General features: G+C 51.8%; 1 protein-coding gene across 5 annotated transcripts in view; it reads left to right on the top strand.

Moving 5' to 3' along the window:
* ercc1 (excision repair cross-complementation group 1) overlaps positions 1-19,667 on the top strand; it is a 164,522-nt gene that overhangs the window by 9,741 nt on the left and 135,114 nt on the right. For all 5 annotated transcript variants that reach the window (XM_041180093.1, XM_041180090.1, XM_041180091.1 and 2 more), the window contains one exon: positions 4,594-4,670. In XM_041180093.1, coding sequence (XP_041036027.1) covers positions 4,594-4,670 — 77 coding nt within the window. The remainder of the gene's footprint in view (positions 1-4,593; positions 4,671-19,667) is intronic.

Raw genomic sequence — 19,667 nt, 5'->3', positions numbered from 1 at the left:
GAGTGCGTGTCTGCGAATGTGTGTCTGTGAGTGCATATGTGTGAGGGCATGTCTGTGTGTGCACGTGTGTCTTTGAGTCTGTGAGTGCACGTCTGTGAGTGCGTGTCTATGAGTGCACGTGTGTGAGTGCGTGTCTGTGAGTGCGTGTCTGTGAGTGCACATGTGTGAGTGCGTCTCTGTTTGTGCATGTGGATGAAGTGCGTGTCTGAGAGCGCACGTGTGTGAGTGCATGTCTGCGAGTACACCTGTGTGAGTGCGTGTCTGTGAGTGCGTGTCTGTGAGTGCACGTGTCTGAGTGTGTGTCTGTGTGCGCACGTGCGTTAGTGCGTGTCTGTGTGTGCACGTGAGTGAGTGCACGTGTGTGAATGCGTGTCTGAGTACACGTGAGTGAGTGCACGTGCATTAGTGCATGTCTGTGTGTGCACGTGAGTGAGTGCACGTGTGTGAGTGCGTGTCTGTGAGTGCGTGTCTGTGAGTGCATGTATGTCAGTGCGTGTCTGTGAGTGCGTGTCTGTGAGTGCACGTATGTGAGTGCGTGTCTGTGAGTGCGTGTCTGTGAGTGCGTCTCTGTGCATGTGGGTGAAGTGCATGTCTGAGAACGCACGTGTGTGAGTGCGTTTCTGCGAGTGCACATGTGTGAGTGCATGTCTGCGAGTACACCTGTGTGAGTGCGTGTCTGTGAGTGCACGTGTCTGAGTGTGTGTCTGTGTGTCCACGTGCGTTAGTGCGTGTCTGTGTATGCACGTGAGTGAGTGCACGTGAGTGAGTGCACGTGTGTGAGTGCATGTCTGTGAGTGCACGTGTCTGAGTGTGAGTCTGTGTGCGCACTTGCGTTAGTGCGTGTCTGTGTGCACGTGAGTGAGTGCACGTGCATTAGTGCGTGTCTGTGTGTGCACGTGAGTGAGTGCACGTGTGTGAATGCGTGTCTGTGAGTACACGTGAGTGAGTGCACGTGCATTAGTGCGTGTCTGTGTGTGCACGTGAGTGAGTGCGTGTCTGTGAGTGCATGTCTGTGAGTGCACGTATGTGAGTGCGTGTCTGTGAGTGCACGTATGTGAGTGCGTGTCTGTGAGTGCATGTGTGTGAGTGCACGTATGTGAGTGCACGTGAGTGCGTGTCTGTGAGTGCTTGTCTGTGAGTGCGTCTCTGTTTGTGCATGTGGGTGAAGTGCGTGTCTGAGAGCGCACGTGTGTGAGTGCGTTTCTGCGAGTGCACATGTGTGAGTGCGTGTCTGCGAGTGCACGTGTGTGAGTGCATGTCTGCGAGTACACCTGTGTGAGTGCGTGTCTGTGAGTGCATGTGTCTGAGTGTGTGTCTGTGTGCGCACGTGCGTTAGTGCGTGTCTGTGTGCACGTGAGTGAGTGCACGTGCGTTAGTGCATGTCTGTGTGTGCACGTGAGTGAGTGCACGTGTGTGAGTGCGTGTCTGTGAGTGCACGTGTCTGCGTGTGTGTCTGTGTGCGCACGTGCGTTAGTGCGTATCTGTGTGTGCATGTGAGTGAATGCACGTGTGTGAATGCGTGTCTGTGAGTACACGTGAGTGAGTGCATGTGCATGTCTGTGTGTGCATGTGTGTGAGTGCGTGTCTGTGAGTGCGTGTCTGTGAGTGCGTGTCTGTGAGTGCGTGTCTGTGAGTGCGTGTCTGTGAGTGCACGTATGTGAGTGCATGTGTGTGAGTGCACGTATGTGAGTGCGTGTCTGTGAGTGCGTGTCTGAGAGCGCATGTGTGTGAGTGCGTTTCTGCGAGTGCACATGTGTGAGTGCGTGTCTGCGAGTGCACGTGTGTGAGTGCATGGCTGCGAGTACACGTGTGTGAGTGCGTGTCTGTGAGTGCACATGTCTGAGTGTGTGTCTGTGTGTGCACGTGAGTGAGTTCACATGTGTGATTGCGTGTCTGTGAGTGCGTGTCTGTGAGTGCGTGTCTGTGAGTGCGTGTCTGTGAGTGCGTGTCTGTGAGTGTGTGTCTGTGAGTGCGTGTCTGTGAGTGCACGTATGTGAGTGTGTGTCTGTGAGTGCATGTGTGTGAGTGCACGTATGTGAGTGCACGTATGTGAGTGCGTGTCTGTGAGTGCGTGTCTGTGAGTGCACGTATGTGACTGCACTAGTGTGAGGGCATGTGTGTGAGTGCGTCTCTGTTTGTGCACGTGTGTGAGTGCGTGTCTGTGTGTGCACGTGTTTTAGTGCATGTCTGTATGTGCACGTGAGTGAGTGCACATGTGAGTGCGTGTCTGAGTGCGTGACTGTGAATGCATGTCTGTGAGTGCATCTCTGTTTGTGCGTGTGAGTGAGTGCACGTGTGTCTGTGAGTGCACGTCTGTGAGTGCACGTCTGTGAGTGTGTGCCTATAAGTGCAAGTGTGTGACTGCATGTCTGTGAGTGCACATGAGTGAGTGCATGTCTGTTTGTGCATGTGGGTGAGTGCACGTGTGTGAGTGCGTGTCTGTGTGCGCACATGTGTTAGTGCGTGTCTGTGTGTGCACGTGAGTGAGGGCATGTCTGTGAGTGCACGTGTGTGAGTGCATGTCTGTGTGTGCACGTGTGTCTGTGAGTCTGAGAGTGCACGTCTGTGAGTGCATGTCTATGAACGCACATGAGTGAGTGCGTGTCTGTGTGTGCACGTGAGTGTGTGCACTTGTGTGAGTGTGTCTATGTGCACACTTGTTTTAGTGCATGTCTGTGTGTGCACGTGAGTGAGGGCGTGTCTGTGAGTGCACGTGTGTGAGTGCATGTCTGTGTGTGCACGTGTGTCTGTGAGTCTGAGAGTGCACGTCTGTGGGTGCATGTCTATGAATGCACATGAGTGAGTGCATGTCTGTGACTGCGTGTCTGTGAATGCACATGAGTTGAGTGCGTGTCTGTGTGTGCGTGTCTGTGTGTGCATGTGTGTGAGTGCATGTCTGTGAGTGCACATGTGTGAGTGCGTCTCTGTGCATGTGGGTGAGTGCGTGTCTGCGAGTACACGTGTGTGAGTGCGTGTCTGTGAGTGCACGTGTGTGAGTGCATGTCTGCGAGTACGCGTGTGTGAGTGCGTGTCTGCAAGTGCACGTGTGAGTGTGTCTGTGTGCGCACGTGTGTTAGTGCATGTCTGTTTGTGCACGTGAGTGTCTGCATGTGTGTGTGTGTCTGTGTGCGCACGTGTGTTAGTGCGTGTCTGTGTGTGCACGTGAATGAGTGCACATGTGTGAGTGCGTGTCTGCGAGTGCACGTGTGTGACTGCAATTGCAAGTGTGTGACTGTGTGTCTGTGTGCGCACGTGTTTTAGTGCGTGTGTGTGTGCACGTGAGTAAGGGCTTGTCTGTGAGTGCACGTGTGTGAGTGCATGTCTGTGTGTGCACGTGTGTGAGTGCATCTCTGTTTGTGCATGTGGGTGAGTGTGTGTCTGCGAGTGCACGTGTGTGAGTGCGTGTCTGCGAGTGCACGTGTGTGAGTGCATGTCTGCGAGTACAGGTGTGTGAGTGCATGTCTGTGAGTGCACGTGTCTGAGTGTGTGTCTGTGTGTGCACGTGTGTGAGTGCGTATCTTTGAGTGCGTGCCTGTGAGTGCACGTGTGTGAATGCACGTGTGTGAATGCACGTGTGTGAGTGCATGTGGGTGAGTGCACGTGGGTGAGTGCACATGGGTGAGTGCGTGTCTGTGAGTGCGCGTGTGTCAGTGTATGTGTGTGAGTGCGTGTCTGTGAATGTACGTGTGTGAGTGCATGTCTGTGAGTGCGTGTCTGTGAGTGCGTGTCTGTGAGTGCGTGTCTGTGAGTGCGTGTCTGTGAGTGCGTGTCTGTGAGTGCGTGTCTGTGAGTGCGTGTCTGTGAGTGCGTGTCTGTGAGTGCGTGTCTGTGAGTGCGTGTCTGTGAGTGCGTGTCTGTGAGTGTTTGTCTGTGAGTGTTTGTCTGTGAGTGTTTGTCTGTGAGTGCGTTTCTGTGAGTGTACGTGTGTGAGTGCGTGTCTGTGAGTGTGTGTCTGTGAGTGTTTGTCTGTGAGTGTGTCTGTGAGTGTTTGTCTGTGAGTGTTTGTCTGTGAGTGTTTGTCTGTGAGTGCGTGTCTGTGAGTGTACGTCTGTGAGCGCGTGTCTGTGAGTGTGTGTCTGTGAGTGTGTGTCTGTGAGTGTTTGTCTGTGAGTGCGTGTCTGTGAGTGTACGTGTGTGAGTGCGTGTCTGTGAGTGTACGTGTGTGAGTGCGTGTCTGTGAGTGCGTGTCTATGAGTGCGTGTCTGTGAGTGCGTGTCTGTGAGTGCGTGTCTGTGAGTGCATGTCTGTGAGTGCATGTCTGTGAGTGTTTGTCTGTGAGTGCCTGTCTGTGAGTGCCTGTCTGTGAGTGCCTGTCTGTGAGTGCCTGTCTGTGAGTGCGTGTCTGTGGGTGCGCGTGTGTGGGTGCGTGTCTGTGGGTGCGCGTGTGTGGGTGCTTGTCTGCTAGTGCATGTGTGCAACTGTGTGCGCATCTGTGGGTGCGCGTCTGTGAGTGCTTGTCTGTGAGTGCTTGTCTGCCAGTGCGTGTGTGTGAATGTGTGTGTGTTTCTGTGTGCATGTCTCTGAGTGCGGTGAGTGCCCAGGGGGCAGTGAATCTAAAACACGCTTCAAATAATCAAAATCATTCGTTTTCAGAAAGATCCATACCAAGATCTCAAGGAACTGGCGAGAATAAGTCTCCTCGCGGACTGCACACTGATCCTGGCCTGGAGGTACAGCACGGGGTTAGATACAGAATAAATCACCCTCTACACCGTCCCCATCAAACACTCCCAGGACAGGTACAGCACAGGGTTAGATACAGAGTAAAGATCCCCCTACACCGTCCCCATCAAACACTTCCAGGACAGGTACAGCAAGGGGTTAGATACAGAATAAATCACCCTCTACACCGTCCCCATCAAACACTCCCAGGAGAGGTACAGCACGGGGTTAGATACAGAATAAAGCTCCCTCTACACTGTCCCCAACAAACACTCCCAGGACAGGTACAGCACGGGGTTAGATACAGAGTAAAGCTCCCTCTACACTGCCCCATCAAACACTCCCAGGACAGGTACAGCACGGGGTTAGATACAGAGTAAATCTCTCTCTACACTGTCCCCATCAAACACTCCCAGGACAGGTACAGCACGGAGTTAGGTACAGAGTAAATCTCCCTCTACACTGTCCCCATCAAGCACTCCCAGGACAGGTACAGCACGGGGTTAGATACAGAGTAAATCTCCCTCTACACCGTCCCCATCAAACACTCCCAGGACAGGTACAGCACGGGGTTAGATACAGAGTAAATCTCCCTCTACACTGTCCCCAGCAAACACTCCCAGGACAGCTACAGCACGGGATTAGATACAGAGTAAATCTCCCTCTACACTGTTCCCATCAAACACTCCCAGGACAGGTACAGCACGGGGTTAGATACAGAGTAAAGCTCCCTCTACACCGTCCCCATCAAACACTCCCAGGACAGGTACAGCACGGGGTTAGATACAGAGTAAATCTCCCTCTACACTGTCCCCATCAAACACTCCCAGGACAGGTACAGCACGGGGTTAGATACAGAGTAAATCTCCCTCTACACTGTCCCCATCAAACACTCCCAGGACAGGTACAGCACGGGGTTAGATACAGAGTAAAGCTCCCTCTACACCGTCCCCATCAAACACTCCCAGGACAGGTACAGCACGGGGTTAGATACATAGTAAAGTTGCCTCTACACTGTCCCCATCAAGCACTCCCAGGACAGGTACAGCACGGGGTTAGATGCAGAGTAAAGTTGCCTCTACACTGTCCCCATCAAACACTCCCAGGACAGGTACAGCACGGGGTTAGATACAGAGTAAAGCTCCCTCTACACTGTCCACATCAAACACTCCCAGGACAGGTACAGCACCGGGTTAGATACAGACTAAAGTTCCCTCTACAACGTCCCCATCAAACACTCCCAGGACAGGTACAGCATGGGGTTAGATACAGAGTAAAGCTCAATCTACACTGTCCCCATCAAACACTCCCAGGACAGGTACAGCACGGGGTTAGATACAGAGTAAATCTCCCTCTACACTGTTCCCATCAAACACGCCCAGGACAGGTACAGCACGGGGTTAGATACAGAGTAAATCTCCCTCTACACTGTCCCCATCAAACACTCCCAGGACAGGTACAGCACGGGGTTAGATACATAGTAAAGTTGCCTCTACACTGTCACCATCAAACTCTCCCAGGACAGGTACAGCCCGGGGTTAGATACAGAGTAAAGGTCACTCCAGACTATCCCCATCAAACACTCCCAGGACAGGTACAGCACGGGGTTAGATACAGAGTAAATCTCCCTCTACACTGTCCCCATCAAACACTCCCAGGACAGGTACAGCACGGGGTTAGATACAGAGTAAATCTCCCTCTACACTGTCCCCATCAAACACTCCCAGGACAGGTACAGCACGGGGTTAGATACAGAGTAAAGCTCCCTCTACACTGTCCCCATCAAACACTCCCAGGACAGGTACAGCACGGGGTTAGATACAGAGTAAATCTCCCTCTACACTGTCCCCATCAAACACTCCCAGGACAGGTACAGCACGGGGTTAGATACAGAGTAAAGCTCCCTCTATACTGTCCCCATCAAACACTCCCAGGACAGGTACAGCACGGGGTTAGATACAGAGTAAAGATCCCTCTAGACTGTCCTCGTCAACACTCCCAGGACAGGTACAGCACGGGGTTAGATACAGAGTAAATCTCCCTCTACACTGTCCCCATCAAACATTCCCAGGACAGGTACAGCACGGGGTTAGATACAGAGTAAAGCTCCCTCTACACCGTCCCCAAAAAACATTCCCAGGACAGGTACAGCACGGGGTTAGATACAGAGTAAAGCTCCCTCTACGCTGTCCCCATCAAATAGTCCCAGGACAGGTACAGCACGGGGTTTGATACAGAGTAAAGTTCCCTCTACACCGTCCCCATCAAACACTCCCAGGACAGGTACAGCACGGGGTTAGATACAGAGTAAATCTCCCTCTACACTGTCCCCATCAAACACTCCCAGGACAGGTACAGCACGGAGTTAGATACAGAGTAAATCTCCCTCTACACTGTCCCCATCAAACAGTCCCAGGACAGGTACAGCACGGGTTAGATACAAAGTAAAGCTCCCTCTACACTGTCCTTATCAAACACTCCCAGGACAGGTACAGCACGGGGTTAGATACAGAGAAAGTCTCACTCTACACAGTCCACATCAAACACTCCCAGGACAGGTACAGCACGGGGTTAGATACAGTGTAAAGATCCCACTAGACCGGCCCCATCAAACACTCCCAGGACAGGTACAGCACGGGGTTAGATACAGAGTAAATCTCCCTCTACACCGTCCCCATCAAACACTCCCAGGACAGGTACAGAGTGGGGCTAGATACAGAGTAAAGGTCACTCCACACTGTCCCCATCACCCACTCCCAGGACAGGTACAGCACGGGGTTAGATACAGAGTAAAGCTCCCTCTACACCGGCCCCATCAAACACTCCCAGGACAGGTACAGCATGGGGTTAGATACAGAGTAACCCTCCCTCTACAGTGTCCCCATCAAACACTCCCAGGACAGGTACAGCACGGGGTTAGATACAAAGTAAAGTTCCCTCTACACTGTCCCCATCAAACACTCCCAGGGCAGGTACAGCACTGGGCTAGATACAGAGGAAGTCTCCCTCTACACTGTCCACATCAAACACTCCCAGGACAGGTACAGCACGGGGTTAGATACAGAGTAAATCTCCCTCTACACCGTCCCCATCAAACACTCCCAGGACAGGTACAGCACGGGGTTACATACAGAGTAAAGCTCTCTCTACACCGTCCCCATCAAACACTCCCAGGACAGGTACAACACGGGGATAGATACAGAGTAAAGTTCCCTCTACACTGTCCCCATCAAACTCTCCCAGGACACGTACAGCGCGGGGTTAGATACAGAGTAAATCTCCCTCTACACTGTCCCCATCAAATAGTCCCAGGACAGGTACAGCACGGGGTTAGATACAGAGTAAATCTCCCTCTACACTGTCCCCATCAAACACTCCCAGGTAGGTACAGCACGGGGTTAGATACAGAGTAAATCTCCCTCTGCACTGTCCCCATCAAACACTCCCAGGACAGGTACAGCACGGGGTTAGATACCGAGTAAAGCTCCCTCTACACTGTCCCCATCAAACACTCCCAGGACAGATACAGCACGGGGTTAGATACAGAGTAAATCTCCCTGTACACTGTCCCCATCAAACACGCCCAGGACAGGTACAGCACGGGGTTAGATACATAGTAAAGTTGCCTCTACACTGTCACCATCAAACTCTCCCAGGACAGGTACAGCACGGGGTTAGATACAGAGTTAAGCTCCCTCTACACCGTCCCCATCAAACACTCCCAGGACAGGTACAGCCCGGGATTAGATACAGAGTAAAGTTCCCTCTTCACTGTCCCCATCACCCGCTCCCAGGACACGTACAGCACGGGGTTAGATACAGAGTAAAGCTCCCTCTACGCTGTCCCCATCAAATACTCCCAGGAAAGGTACAGCACGGGGTTTGATACAGAGTAAAGTTCCCTCTACACTGTCCCCATCAAACACTCCCAGGACAGGTACAACACGGGGTTAGATACAGAGTAAAGCTCCCTCCACACTGTCCCCATCAAACACTCCCAGGACAGGTACAGCACGGGGTTAGATACAGAGTAAATCTCCCTCTACACCGTCCCCATCAAACACTCCCAGGACAGGTACAGCACGTTGTTAGATATAGAGTAAGTCTCACTTTACACTGTCCACATCAAACACTCCCTGCACAGGTATAGCACGGGGTTAGATACAGAGTAAAGATCCCTCTACACTGTCGCCATCAAACTCTCCCAGGACAGGTACAGCACGGGGTTAGATACAGAGTTAAGCTCCCTCTACACTGTCCCCATCAAACACTCCCAGGACAGGTACAGCACGGGGTTAGATGCAAAATAAAGCTCCCTCTACACTGTCCCCATCAAACACTCCCAGGACAGGTACAGCATGGGGTTAGATACAGAGTAAAGATCCCAACACCGGCCCCATCAAACACTCCCAGGACAGGTACAGCAAGGGGTTACATACAGAGTAAAGCGCTCTCTACACCGTCACCATCAAACATTCCCAGGACAGGTAACACACGTGGATAGATACAGAGCAAATCTCCCTCTATACTGTCCCCATGAAACACTCCCAGGACCGGTACAATACGGGGTTAGATACAGAGTAAATCTCCCTCTACACTGTCCCCATGACACACTCCCAGGACAGGTACAGCACGGTGTTAGACACAGAGTTAAGCTCCCTCTACACTGTCTCCATCAAACACTCCCAGGACAGGTACAGCACGGGGTTAGATACAGAGTAAATCTCCCTCTACACTGTCCCCATCAAACACTCCCAGGACAGGTACAGCACGGGGTTAGATACAGAGTAAAGCTCCCTCTACACCGTCCCCATCAAACACTCCCAGGACAGGTACAGCACGGGGTTAGATACAGAGTAAATCTCCCTCTACACTGTCCCCATCAAACACTCCCAGGACAGGTACAGCACGGGGTTAGATACAGAGTAAATCTCCCTCTACACTGTCCCCATCAAACACTCCCAGGACAGGTACAGCACGGGGTTAGATACAGAGTAAATCTCCCTCTACACTGTCCCCATCAAACACTCCCAGGACAGGTAAAGCACGGGATTAGATACAGAGTAAAGCTCCCTCCACACTGTCCCCATCAAACACTCCCAGGACAGGTACAGCACGGGGTTAGATACAGAGTAAAGAACCCTCTACACCGTCCCCATCAAACACGCCCAAGACATGTACAACACGGGGTTAGATACAGAGTAAAGCTCCCTCTCCACTGTCCCCATCAAACACTCCCAGGACAGGTACAGCACGGGGTTAGATACAGAGTAAAGCTCCCTCTACACCGTCCCCATCAAACACTCCCAGGACAGGTACAGCACGGGGTTAGATACAGAGTAAATCTCCCTCTACACTGTCCCCATCAAACACTCCCAGGGCAGGTACAGCACGGGGTTAGATACAGAGTAAATCTCCCTCTACACTGTCCCCATCAAACACTCCCAGGACAGGTACAGCACGGGGTTAGATACAGAGTAAATCTCCCTCTACACTGTCCCCATCAAACACTCCCAGGACAGGTACAGCACGGGGTTAGATACAGCGTCAAGCTCCCTCTGCACTGTCCCCGTCAAACACTCCCACGACAGGTACAGCACGGGGTTAGATACAGACTAAAGTTCCCTCCACACTGTCCCCATCACAGACTCCCAGGACAGGTACCACACGTGGATAGATACAGAGCAAATCTCCCTCTATACTGTCCCCATGAAACACTCCCAGGACCGGTACAACACGAGGTTAGATACAGAGTAAAGCTCCCTCTACACTGTCCCCATCAAACACTCCCAGGACAGGTACAGCACGGGGTTAGATACAGAGTAATGCTCCCTCTACACCGTCCCCATCAAACACTCCCAGGACAGGTACAGCACGGGGTTAGATACAGAGTAAATCTCCCTCTACACTGTCCCCATCAAACACTCCCAGGACAGGTACAGCACAGGGTTAGATACAGAGTAAATCTCCCTCTACACCGTCCCCATCAAACACTCCCAGGACAGGTACAGTACGGGGTTAGATACAGAGTAAAGCTCCCTCTACGCTGTCCCCATCAAACACTCCCAGGACAGTTACAGCACGGGGTTAGATACAGAGTAAATCTCCCTCTACACTGTCCCCATCAAACACTCCCAGGACAGGTACAGCACGGGGTTAGATACAGAGTAAATCTCCCTCTACACTGTCCCCATCAAACACTCCCAGGACAGGTACAGCACGGGGTTAGATACAGAGTAAAGCTCCCTCCACACTGTCCCCTCAAACACTCCCAGGACAGGTACAGCACGGGGTTAGATACAGAGTAAATCTCCCTCCACACTGTCCCCATCAAACATTCCCAGGACAGGTACAGCACGGGGTTAGATACAGAGTAAATCTCCCTCTACACCGTCCCCATCAAACACTCCCAGGACAGGTACAGCACGGGGTTAGAGACAGAGTAAAGCTCACTCTACACCGTCGCAATCTGCACTCCCAAGACAAGGTACAGCACGGGGTTAGATACAGAGTAAATCTCCCTCTACACTGTCCCCATCAAACACTCCCAGGACAGGTACAGCACGGGGTTAGATACAGAGTAAAGCTCCATCCACACTGTCCCCATCACACACTCCCAGGACAGGTACAGCCCGGGGTTAGATACAGAGTAAATCTCCCTCTACACCGTCCCCATCAAACACTCCCAGGACAGGTACAGTACAGGGTTAGATACAGAGTAAAGCTCCCTCTACACCGTCCCCATCAAACACTCCCACGACAGGTACAGCACGGGGTTAGATACAGACTAAAGTTCCCTCTACACTGTCCCCATCAAACACTCCCAGGACAGGTACAGCACGGGGCTAAATACATTGTAAAGCTCCCTCCACACTGTCCCCATCACAGACTCCCAGGACAGGTACCACACGTGGATAGATACAGAGCAAATCTCCCTCTATACTGTCCCCATGAAACACTCCCAGGACAGGTACAGCCCGGGGTTAGATACAGAGTAAATCTCCCTCTACACTGTCCCCATCAAACTCTCCCAGGACAGGTACAGCACGGTTTGAGATACATAGTAAGTCTCCCTCTACACTGTCCCCATCAAACACTCCCAGGACAGGTACAGCACGGGGTTAGATGCAAAATAAAGCTCCCTCTACACTGTCCCCATCAAACACTCCCAGGACAGGTACAGCACTGGGCTAGATACAGAGGATGTCCCCCTCTACACTGTCCACATCAAACATTCCCAGGACAGGTACAGCACGGGGTTAGATACAGAGTAAAGCTCTCACTACACCGTCCCCATCAAACACACCCAGGACAGGTACAGCACGGGGATAGATACAGAGTAAAGTTCCCTCTTCACTGTCCCCATCAAACTCTCCCAGGAAACGTACAGCACGGGTTTAGATACAGAGTAAAGCTCCCTCTACACTGTCCCCATCAAATAGTCCCAGGACAGGTACAGCACAGGGTTTGATACAGAGTAAAGTTCCCTCTACACCGTCCCCATCAAACACTCCCAGGACAGGTACAGCTCGGGGTTAGATACAGAGTAAAGCTCCCTCTACACTGTCCCCATCAAATAGTCCCAGGACAGGTACAGCACAGGGTTTGATACAGAGTAAAGTTCCCTCTACACCGTCCCCATCAAACACTCCCAGGACAGGTACAGCACGGGGTTAGATACAGAGTAAGTCGCACTCTACACTGTCCACATCAAACACTCCCAGGACAGGTACAGCACGGGGTTAGATACAGAGTAAATCTCCCTCTACACTGTCCCCATCAAACATTCCCAGGACAGTTACAGCATGGGGTTAGATACAGAGTAAATCTCCCTCTACACTGTCCCCATCAAACACTCCCAGGACAGGTACAGCACGGGGTTAGATACAGAGTAAATCTCCCTCTACACCGTCCCCATCAAACACTCCCAGGACAGGTACAGCACGGGGTTAGATACAGAGTAAAGCTCCCTCTACACCGTCCCCATCAAACACTCCCAGGACAGGAACAGCACGGGGTTAGATACAGAGTAAATCTCCCTCTACACTGTCCCCATCAAACACTCCCAGGACAGGTACAGCACAGGGTTAGATACAGAGTAAACCTCCCTCTACACCGTCCCCATCAAACACTCCCAGGACAGGTACAGCACGGGGTTAGATACAGAGTAAATCTCCCTCTACACTGTCCCCATCAAACACTCCCAGGACAGGTACAGCACGGGGTTAGATACAGAGTAAATCTCTCTCTACACTGTCCCCATCACACACTCCCAGGACAGGTACTGCTCTGGGTTAGATACAGAGTAAATCTCCCTCCACACTGTCCCCATCAAACATTCCCAGGACAGGTACAGCACGGGGCTAGATACAGAGTAAAGCTCCATCCACACTGTCCCCATCAAACACTCCCAGGACAGGTACAGCACGGGGTTAGATACAGAGTAAATCTCCCTCTACACCGTCTCCACCAAACACTCCCAGGACAGGTACAGCCCGGGGTTAGATACAGAGTAAATCTCCCTCTACACCGTCCCCATCAAACACTCCCACGACAGGTACAGCACGGGGTTAGATACAGACTAAAGTTCCCTCTACACTGTCCCCATCAAACACTCCCAGGACAGGTACAGCACGGGGCTAAATACATTGTAAAGCTCCCTCCACACTGTCCCCATCACAGACTCCCAGGACAGGTACCACACGTGGATAGATACAGAGCAAATCTCCCTCTATACTGTCCCCATGAAACACTCCCAGGACAGGTACAGCCCGGGGTTAGATACAGAGTAAATCTCCCTCTACACTGTCCCCATCAAACTCTCCCAGGACAGGTACAGCACGGTTTGAGATACATGGTAAGTCTCCCTCTACACTGTCCCCATCAAACACTCCCAGGACAGGTACAGCACGGGGTTAGATGCAAAATAAAGCTCCCTCTACACTGTCCCCATCAAACACTCCCAGGACAGGTACAGCACTGGGCTAGATACAGAGGATGTCTCCCTCTACACTGTCCACATCAAACACTCCCAGGACAGGTACAGCACGGGGTTAGATACAGAGTAAAGCTCTCACTACACCGTCCCCATCAAACACACCCAGGACAGGTACAGCACGGGGATAGATACAGAGTAAAGTTGCCTCTACACTGTCCCCATCAAACTCTCCCAGGACAGGTACAGCACGGTTTGAGATACATGGTAAGTCTCCCTCTACACTGTCCCCATCAAACACTCCCAGGACAGGTACAGCACGGGGTTAGGTACAGAGTAAAGCTCCCTCTCCACTGTCCCCTTCAGACACTCCCAGGACAGGTACAGCACGGGGTTAGATACATAGTAAAGCTCCCTCTACACTGTCCCCATCAAACACTCCCAGGACAGGTACAGCACGGGGTTAGATACAGAGTAAATCTCCCTCTACACTGTCCCCATCAAACACTCCCAGGACAGGTACAGCCCGGGGTGAGATGCAGAGTAAATCTCCATCTACACTGTCCCCACCAACACTCACAGGACAGGTACAGCACGGGGTTAGATACAGACTAAAGTTCCCTCTACACTGTCCCCATCAAACACTCCCAGGACAGGTACAGCACGGGGTTAGATACAGACTAAAGTTCCCTCTACACTGTCCCCATCAAACACTCCCAGGACAGGTACAGCACGGGGCTAAATACATTGTAAAGCTCCCTCCACACTGTCCCCATCACAGACTCCCAGGACAGGTACCACACGTGGATAGATACAGAGCAAATCGCCCTCTATACTGTCCCCATCAAACACTCCCAGGACAGGTACCACACGTGGATAGATACAGAGCAAATCGCCCTCTACACCGTGCCCATCAAACACTCCCAGGACAGGTACCACACGTGGATAGATACAGAGCAAATCGCCCTCTACACTGTCCCCATCAAACACTCCCAGGACTGGTACAGCACGGGGTTAGATACAGAGTAAAGCTCCCTCTACACTGTCCCCATCAAACTCTCCCAGGACAGGTACAACACGGGGTTAGATACAGAGTAAATCTCCCTCTACACTGTCCCCATCAAACACTCCCAGGACAGGTACAGCACGGGGTTAGATACAGAGTAAAGCTCTCTCTACACCGTCCCCATCAAACACACCCAGGACAGGTACAGCACGGGGTTAGATACAGAGTAAAGCTCCCTCTACACTGTCCACATCAAACACTCCCAGGACAGGTACAGCACGGGGTTAGATACAGAGTAAAGCTCTCTCTACACCGTCCCCATCAAACACACCCAGGACAGGTACAGCACGGGGTTAGATACAGAGTAAAGTTCCCTCTTCACTGTCCCCATCAAACTCTCCCAGGAAACTTACAGCACGGGTTTAGATACAGAGTAAAGCTCCCTCTACACTGTCCCCATCAAATAGTCCCAGGACAGGTACAGCACGGGGTTTGATACAGAGTAAAGTTCCCTCTACACCGTCCCCATCAAACACTCCCAGGACAGGTACAGCACGGGGCTAGATACAGAGTAAGTCTCACTCTACACTGTCCTCATCAAAGACTCCCAGGACAGGTACAGCATGGGGTTAGATACAGAGTAAAGATTCCACTACACCGGCCCCATCAAACACTCCCAGGACAGGTACAGCAAGGGGTTAGATTTCGAGTAAAGCGCTCTCTACACCGTCCCCTTCAAACACTCCCAGGACAGGTACAGCACGGTGTTAGATACAGAGTAAGTCTCACTTTACACTGTCCACATCTAACACTCCCTGGACAGGTATAGCACGGGGTTAGATACAGAGTAAAGATCCCAACCCCGGCCCCATCAAACACTCCCAGGACAGGTACAGCAAGGGGTTAGATACAGAGTAAAGCGCTCTCTACACCGTCTCCATCAAACACTCCCAGGACAGGTACAGCATGGGGCTAGATGCAGAGTAAAGCTCCCTCTACACTGTCCCCATCAAACACTCCCAGGACAGGTACAGCACGGGGTTAGATACAGAGTAAATCTCCCTCTACACTGTTCCCATCAAACACTCCCAGGACAGGTACAGCACGGGGTTAGATACATAGTAAAGTTGCCTCTACACTGTCCCCATCAAACTCTCCCAGGACAGGTACAGCCCGGGGTTAGATACAGAGTAAAGGTCACTCCACGCTATCCCCATCACCCACGCCCAGGACAGGTACAGCACAGGGTTAGATACAGAGTAAAGATCCCTCTACACCGTCCCAATCAAACACTCCCAAGAGATGTACAGCACGGGGTTAGATATAGAGTAATGCTCCCTCTCCACTGTCCCCATCAAACACTCCCAGGACTGGTACAGCACGGGGTTAGATACAGGGTACAGCTCCATCTACACTGTCCCCATCAAACACTCCCAGGACAGGTACAGCACGGGGTTAGATACAGCGTCAAGCTCCCTCTACACTGTCCCCGTCAAACACTCCCACGACAGGTACAGCACGGGGTTAGATACAGACTAAAGTTCCCTCTACACTGTCCCCATCAAACACTCCCAGGACAGGTACAGCACGGGGTTAGATACAGAGTAAAGCTCCCTCTACACTGTCCCCATCAAACACTCCCAGGACAGGTACAGCACGGGGTTAGATACAGGGTAAATCTCCCTCTACGCTGTCCTCATCAAACAGTCCCAGGACAGGTACAGCACGGGGTTAGATACCGAGTAAAGCTCCCTCCACACTGTCCCCATCAAACACTCCCAGGACAGATACAGCACGGGGTTAGGTACAGAGGATGTCTCCCTCTACACTGTCCACATCAAACACTCCCAGGACAGGTACAGCACGGGGTTAGATACAGAGTAAAGCTCTCTCTACACCGTCCCCATCAAACACACCCAGGACAGGTACAGCACGAGGATAGATACAGAGTAAAGTTCCCTCTTCACTGTCCCCATCAAACTCTCCCAGGAAACGTACAGCACGGGTTTAGATACAGAGTAAAGCTCCCTCTACACTGTCCCCATCAAATAGTCCCAGGACAGGTACAGCACGGGGTTTGATACAGAGTAAAGTTCCCTCTACACCGTCCCCATCCAACACTCCCAGGACAGGTACAGCACGGGGTTAGATACAGAGTAAGTCTCACTCTACACTGTCCTCATCAAAGACTCCCAGGACAGGTAGAGCATGGGGTTAGATACAGAGTAAAGATTCCACTACACCGGCCCCATCAAACACTCCCAGGACAGGTACAGCAAGGGGTTAGATATAGAGTAAAGCGCTCTCTACACCGTCCCCTTCAAACACTCCCAGGACAGGTACAGCACGGTGTTAGATACAGAGTAAGTCTCACTTTACACTGTCCACATCTAACACTCCCTGGACAGGTATAGCACGGGGTTAGATACAGAGTAAAGATCCCAAAACCGGCCCCATCAAACACTCCCAGGACAGGTACAGCAAGGGGTTAGATACAGAGTAAAGCGCTCTCTACACCGTCTCCATCAAACACTCCCAGGACAGGTACAGCATGGGGCTAGATGCAGAGTAAAGGTCACTCCACGCTGTCCCCATCAAACACACCCAGGACAGGTACAGTACGGGGTTAGATACAGATTAAAGCTCCCTCTACACTGTCCCCATCAAACACTCCCAGGACAGGTACAGCACGGGGTTAGATACAGAGTAAAGCTCCCTCTACACTGTCCCCATCAAACATTCCCAGGACAGGTACAGCACGGGGTTAGATACAGAGTAAATCTCCCTCTACACTGTTCCCATCAAACACTCCCAGGACAGGTACAGCACGGGGTTAGATACATAGTAAAGTTTGCCTCTACACTGTCCCCATCAAACACTCCCAGGACAGGTACAGCCCGGGGTTAGATACAGAGTAAAGGTCACTCCACGCTATCCCCATCACCCACTCCCCGGACAGGTACAGCCCGGGGTTAGATAGAGAGTAAATCTCCCTCTACACTGTCCGCATCAAACACTCCCAGGACAGGTACAGCACGGTTTGAGATACATAGTAAGTCTCTACACTGTCCCCATCAAACACTCCCAGGACAGGTACAGCACAGGGTTAGATACAGAGTAAAGATCCCTCTACACCGTCCCCATCAAACACGCCCAAGACATGTACAACACGGGGTTAGATAAAGAGTAATGCTCCCTCTCCACTGTCCCCTTCAAACATTCCCAGGACAGGTACAGCCCGGGGTTAGATACAGAGTAAATCTCCCTCTACACTGTCCCCATCAAACACTCCCAGGACAGGTACAGCCTGGGGTTAGATGCAGAGTAAAGCTCCATCTACACTGTCCCCACCAAACACTCCCACGACAGGTACAGCACGGGGTTAGGTACAGACTAAAGTTCCCTCTACACTGTCCCCATCAAACACTCCCAGGACAGGTACAGCACGGGGCTAAATACATTGTAAAGCTCCCTCCATACTGTCCCCATCACAGACTCCCAGGACAGGTACCACACGTGGATAGATACAGAGCAAATCTCCCTCTATACTGTCCCCATGAAACACTCCCAGGACCGGTACAACACGGGGTTAGATACAGAGTAAAGCTCACTCTACACTGTCCCCATCAAACATTCCCAGGACAGGTACAGCACGGGGTTAGATACAGAGTAAAGCTCTCTCTACACCGTCCCCATCAAACACACCCAGGACAGGTACAGCACGAGGATAGATACAGAGTAAAGTTCCCTCTTCACTGTCCCCATCAAACTCTCCCAGGAAACGTACAGCACGGGTTTAGATACAGAGTAAAGCTCCCTCTACACTGTCCCCATCAAATAGTCCCAGGACAGGTACAGCACGGGGTTTGATACAGAGTAAAGTTCCCTCTACACCGTCCCCATCAAACACTCCCAGGACAGGTACAGCACGGGGCTAGATACAGAGTAAAGCTCCCTCCACATTGTCCCCATCAAACACTCCCAGGACAGGTACAGCACGGGGTTAGATACAGAGTAAGTCTCACTCTACACTGTCCTCATCAAAGACTCCCAGGACAGGTAGAAAATGGGGTTAGATACAGAGTAAAGATTCCACTACACCGGCCCCATCAAACACTCCCAGGACAGGTACAGCAAGGGGTTAGATACAGAGTAAAGCGCTCTCTGCACCGTCCCCTTCAAACACTCCCAGGACAGGTACAGCACGGTGTTAGATACAGAGTAAGTCTCACTTTACACTGTCCACATCTAACACTCCCTGGACAGGTATAGCACGGGGTTAGATACAGAGTAAAGATCCCAACACCGGCCCCATCAAACACTCCCAGGACAGGTACAGCAAGGGGTTAGATACAGAGTAAAGCGCTCTCTACACCGTCTCCATCAAACACTCCCAGGACAGGTACAGCATTGCGCTAGATGTAGAGTAAAGGTTACTCCACGCTGTCCCCATCAAACACACCCAGGACAGGTACAGCACGGGGTTAGATACAGAGTAAAGCTCCCTCTACACCGTCCCCATCAAACACTCCCAGGACAGGTACAGCACGGGGTTAGATACAGAGTAAATCTCCCTCTACACCGTCCCCATCAAACACTCCCAGGACAGGTACAGCACGGGGTTAGATACAGAGTAAAGCTCCCTCTACGCTGTACTCATCAAACACTCCCAGGACAGGTACAGCACGGGGTTAGATACAGAGTAAAGCTCCCTCTACACCGTCCCCATCAAACACTCCCAGGACAGGTACAGCACGGGGTTAGATACAGAGTAAATCTCCCTCTACACTGTCCCCATCAAACACTCCCAGGACAGGTACAGCACGGGGTTAGATACAGAGTAAATCTCCCTCTACACTGTCCCCATCAAACACTCCCAGGACAGGTACAGCCCGGGGTTAGATACAGAGTAAATCTCCCTCTACACCGTCCCCATCAAACACTCCCAGGACAGGTACAGCACGGGGTTAGGTACAGAGTAAATCTCCCTCTACACTGTCCCCATCAAACACTCCCAGGACAGGTACAGCACGGGGTTAGATACAGAGTAAATCTCCCTCTACA

This window comes from Carcharodon carcharias, chromosome 39, assembly GCF_017639515.1.
Source record: "Carcharodon carcharias isolate sCarCar2 chromosome 39, sCarCar2.pri, whole genome shotgun sequence".
In the NCBI taxonomy this organism is placed as follows: domain Eukaryota; kingdom Metazoa; phylum Chordata; class Chondrichthyes; order Lamniformes; family Lamnidae; genus Carcharodon; species Carcharodon carcharias.
The sequence above is the reverse complement of the archived record's forward strand: the minus strand, read 5'-3'. Positions and strand labels throughout refer to the sequence as shown.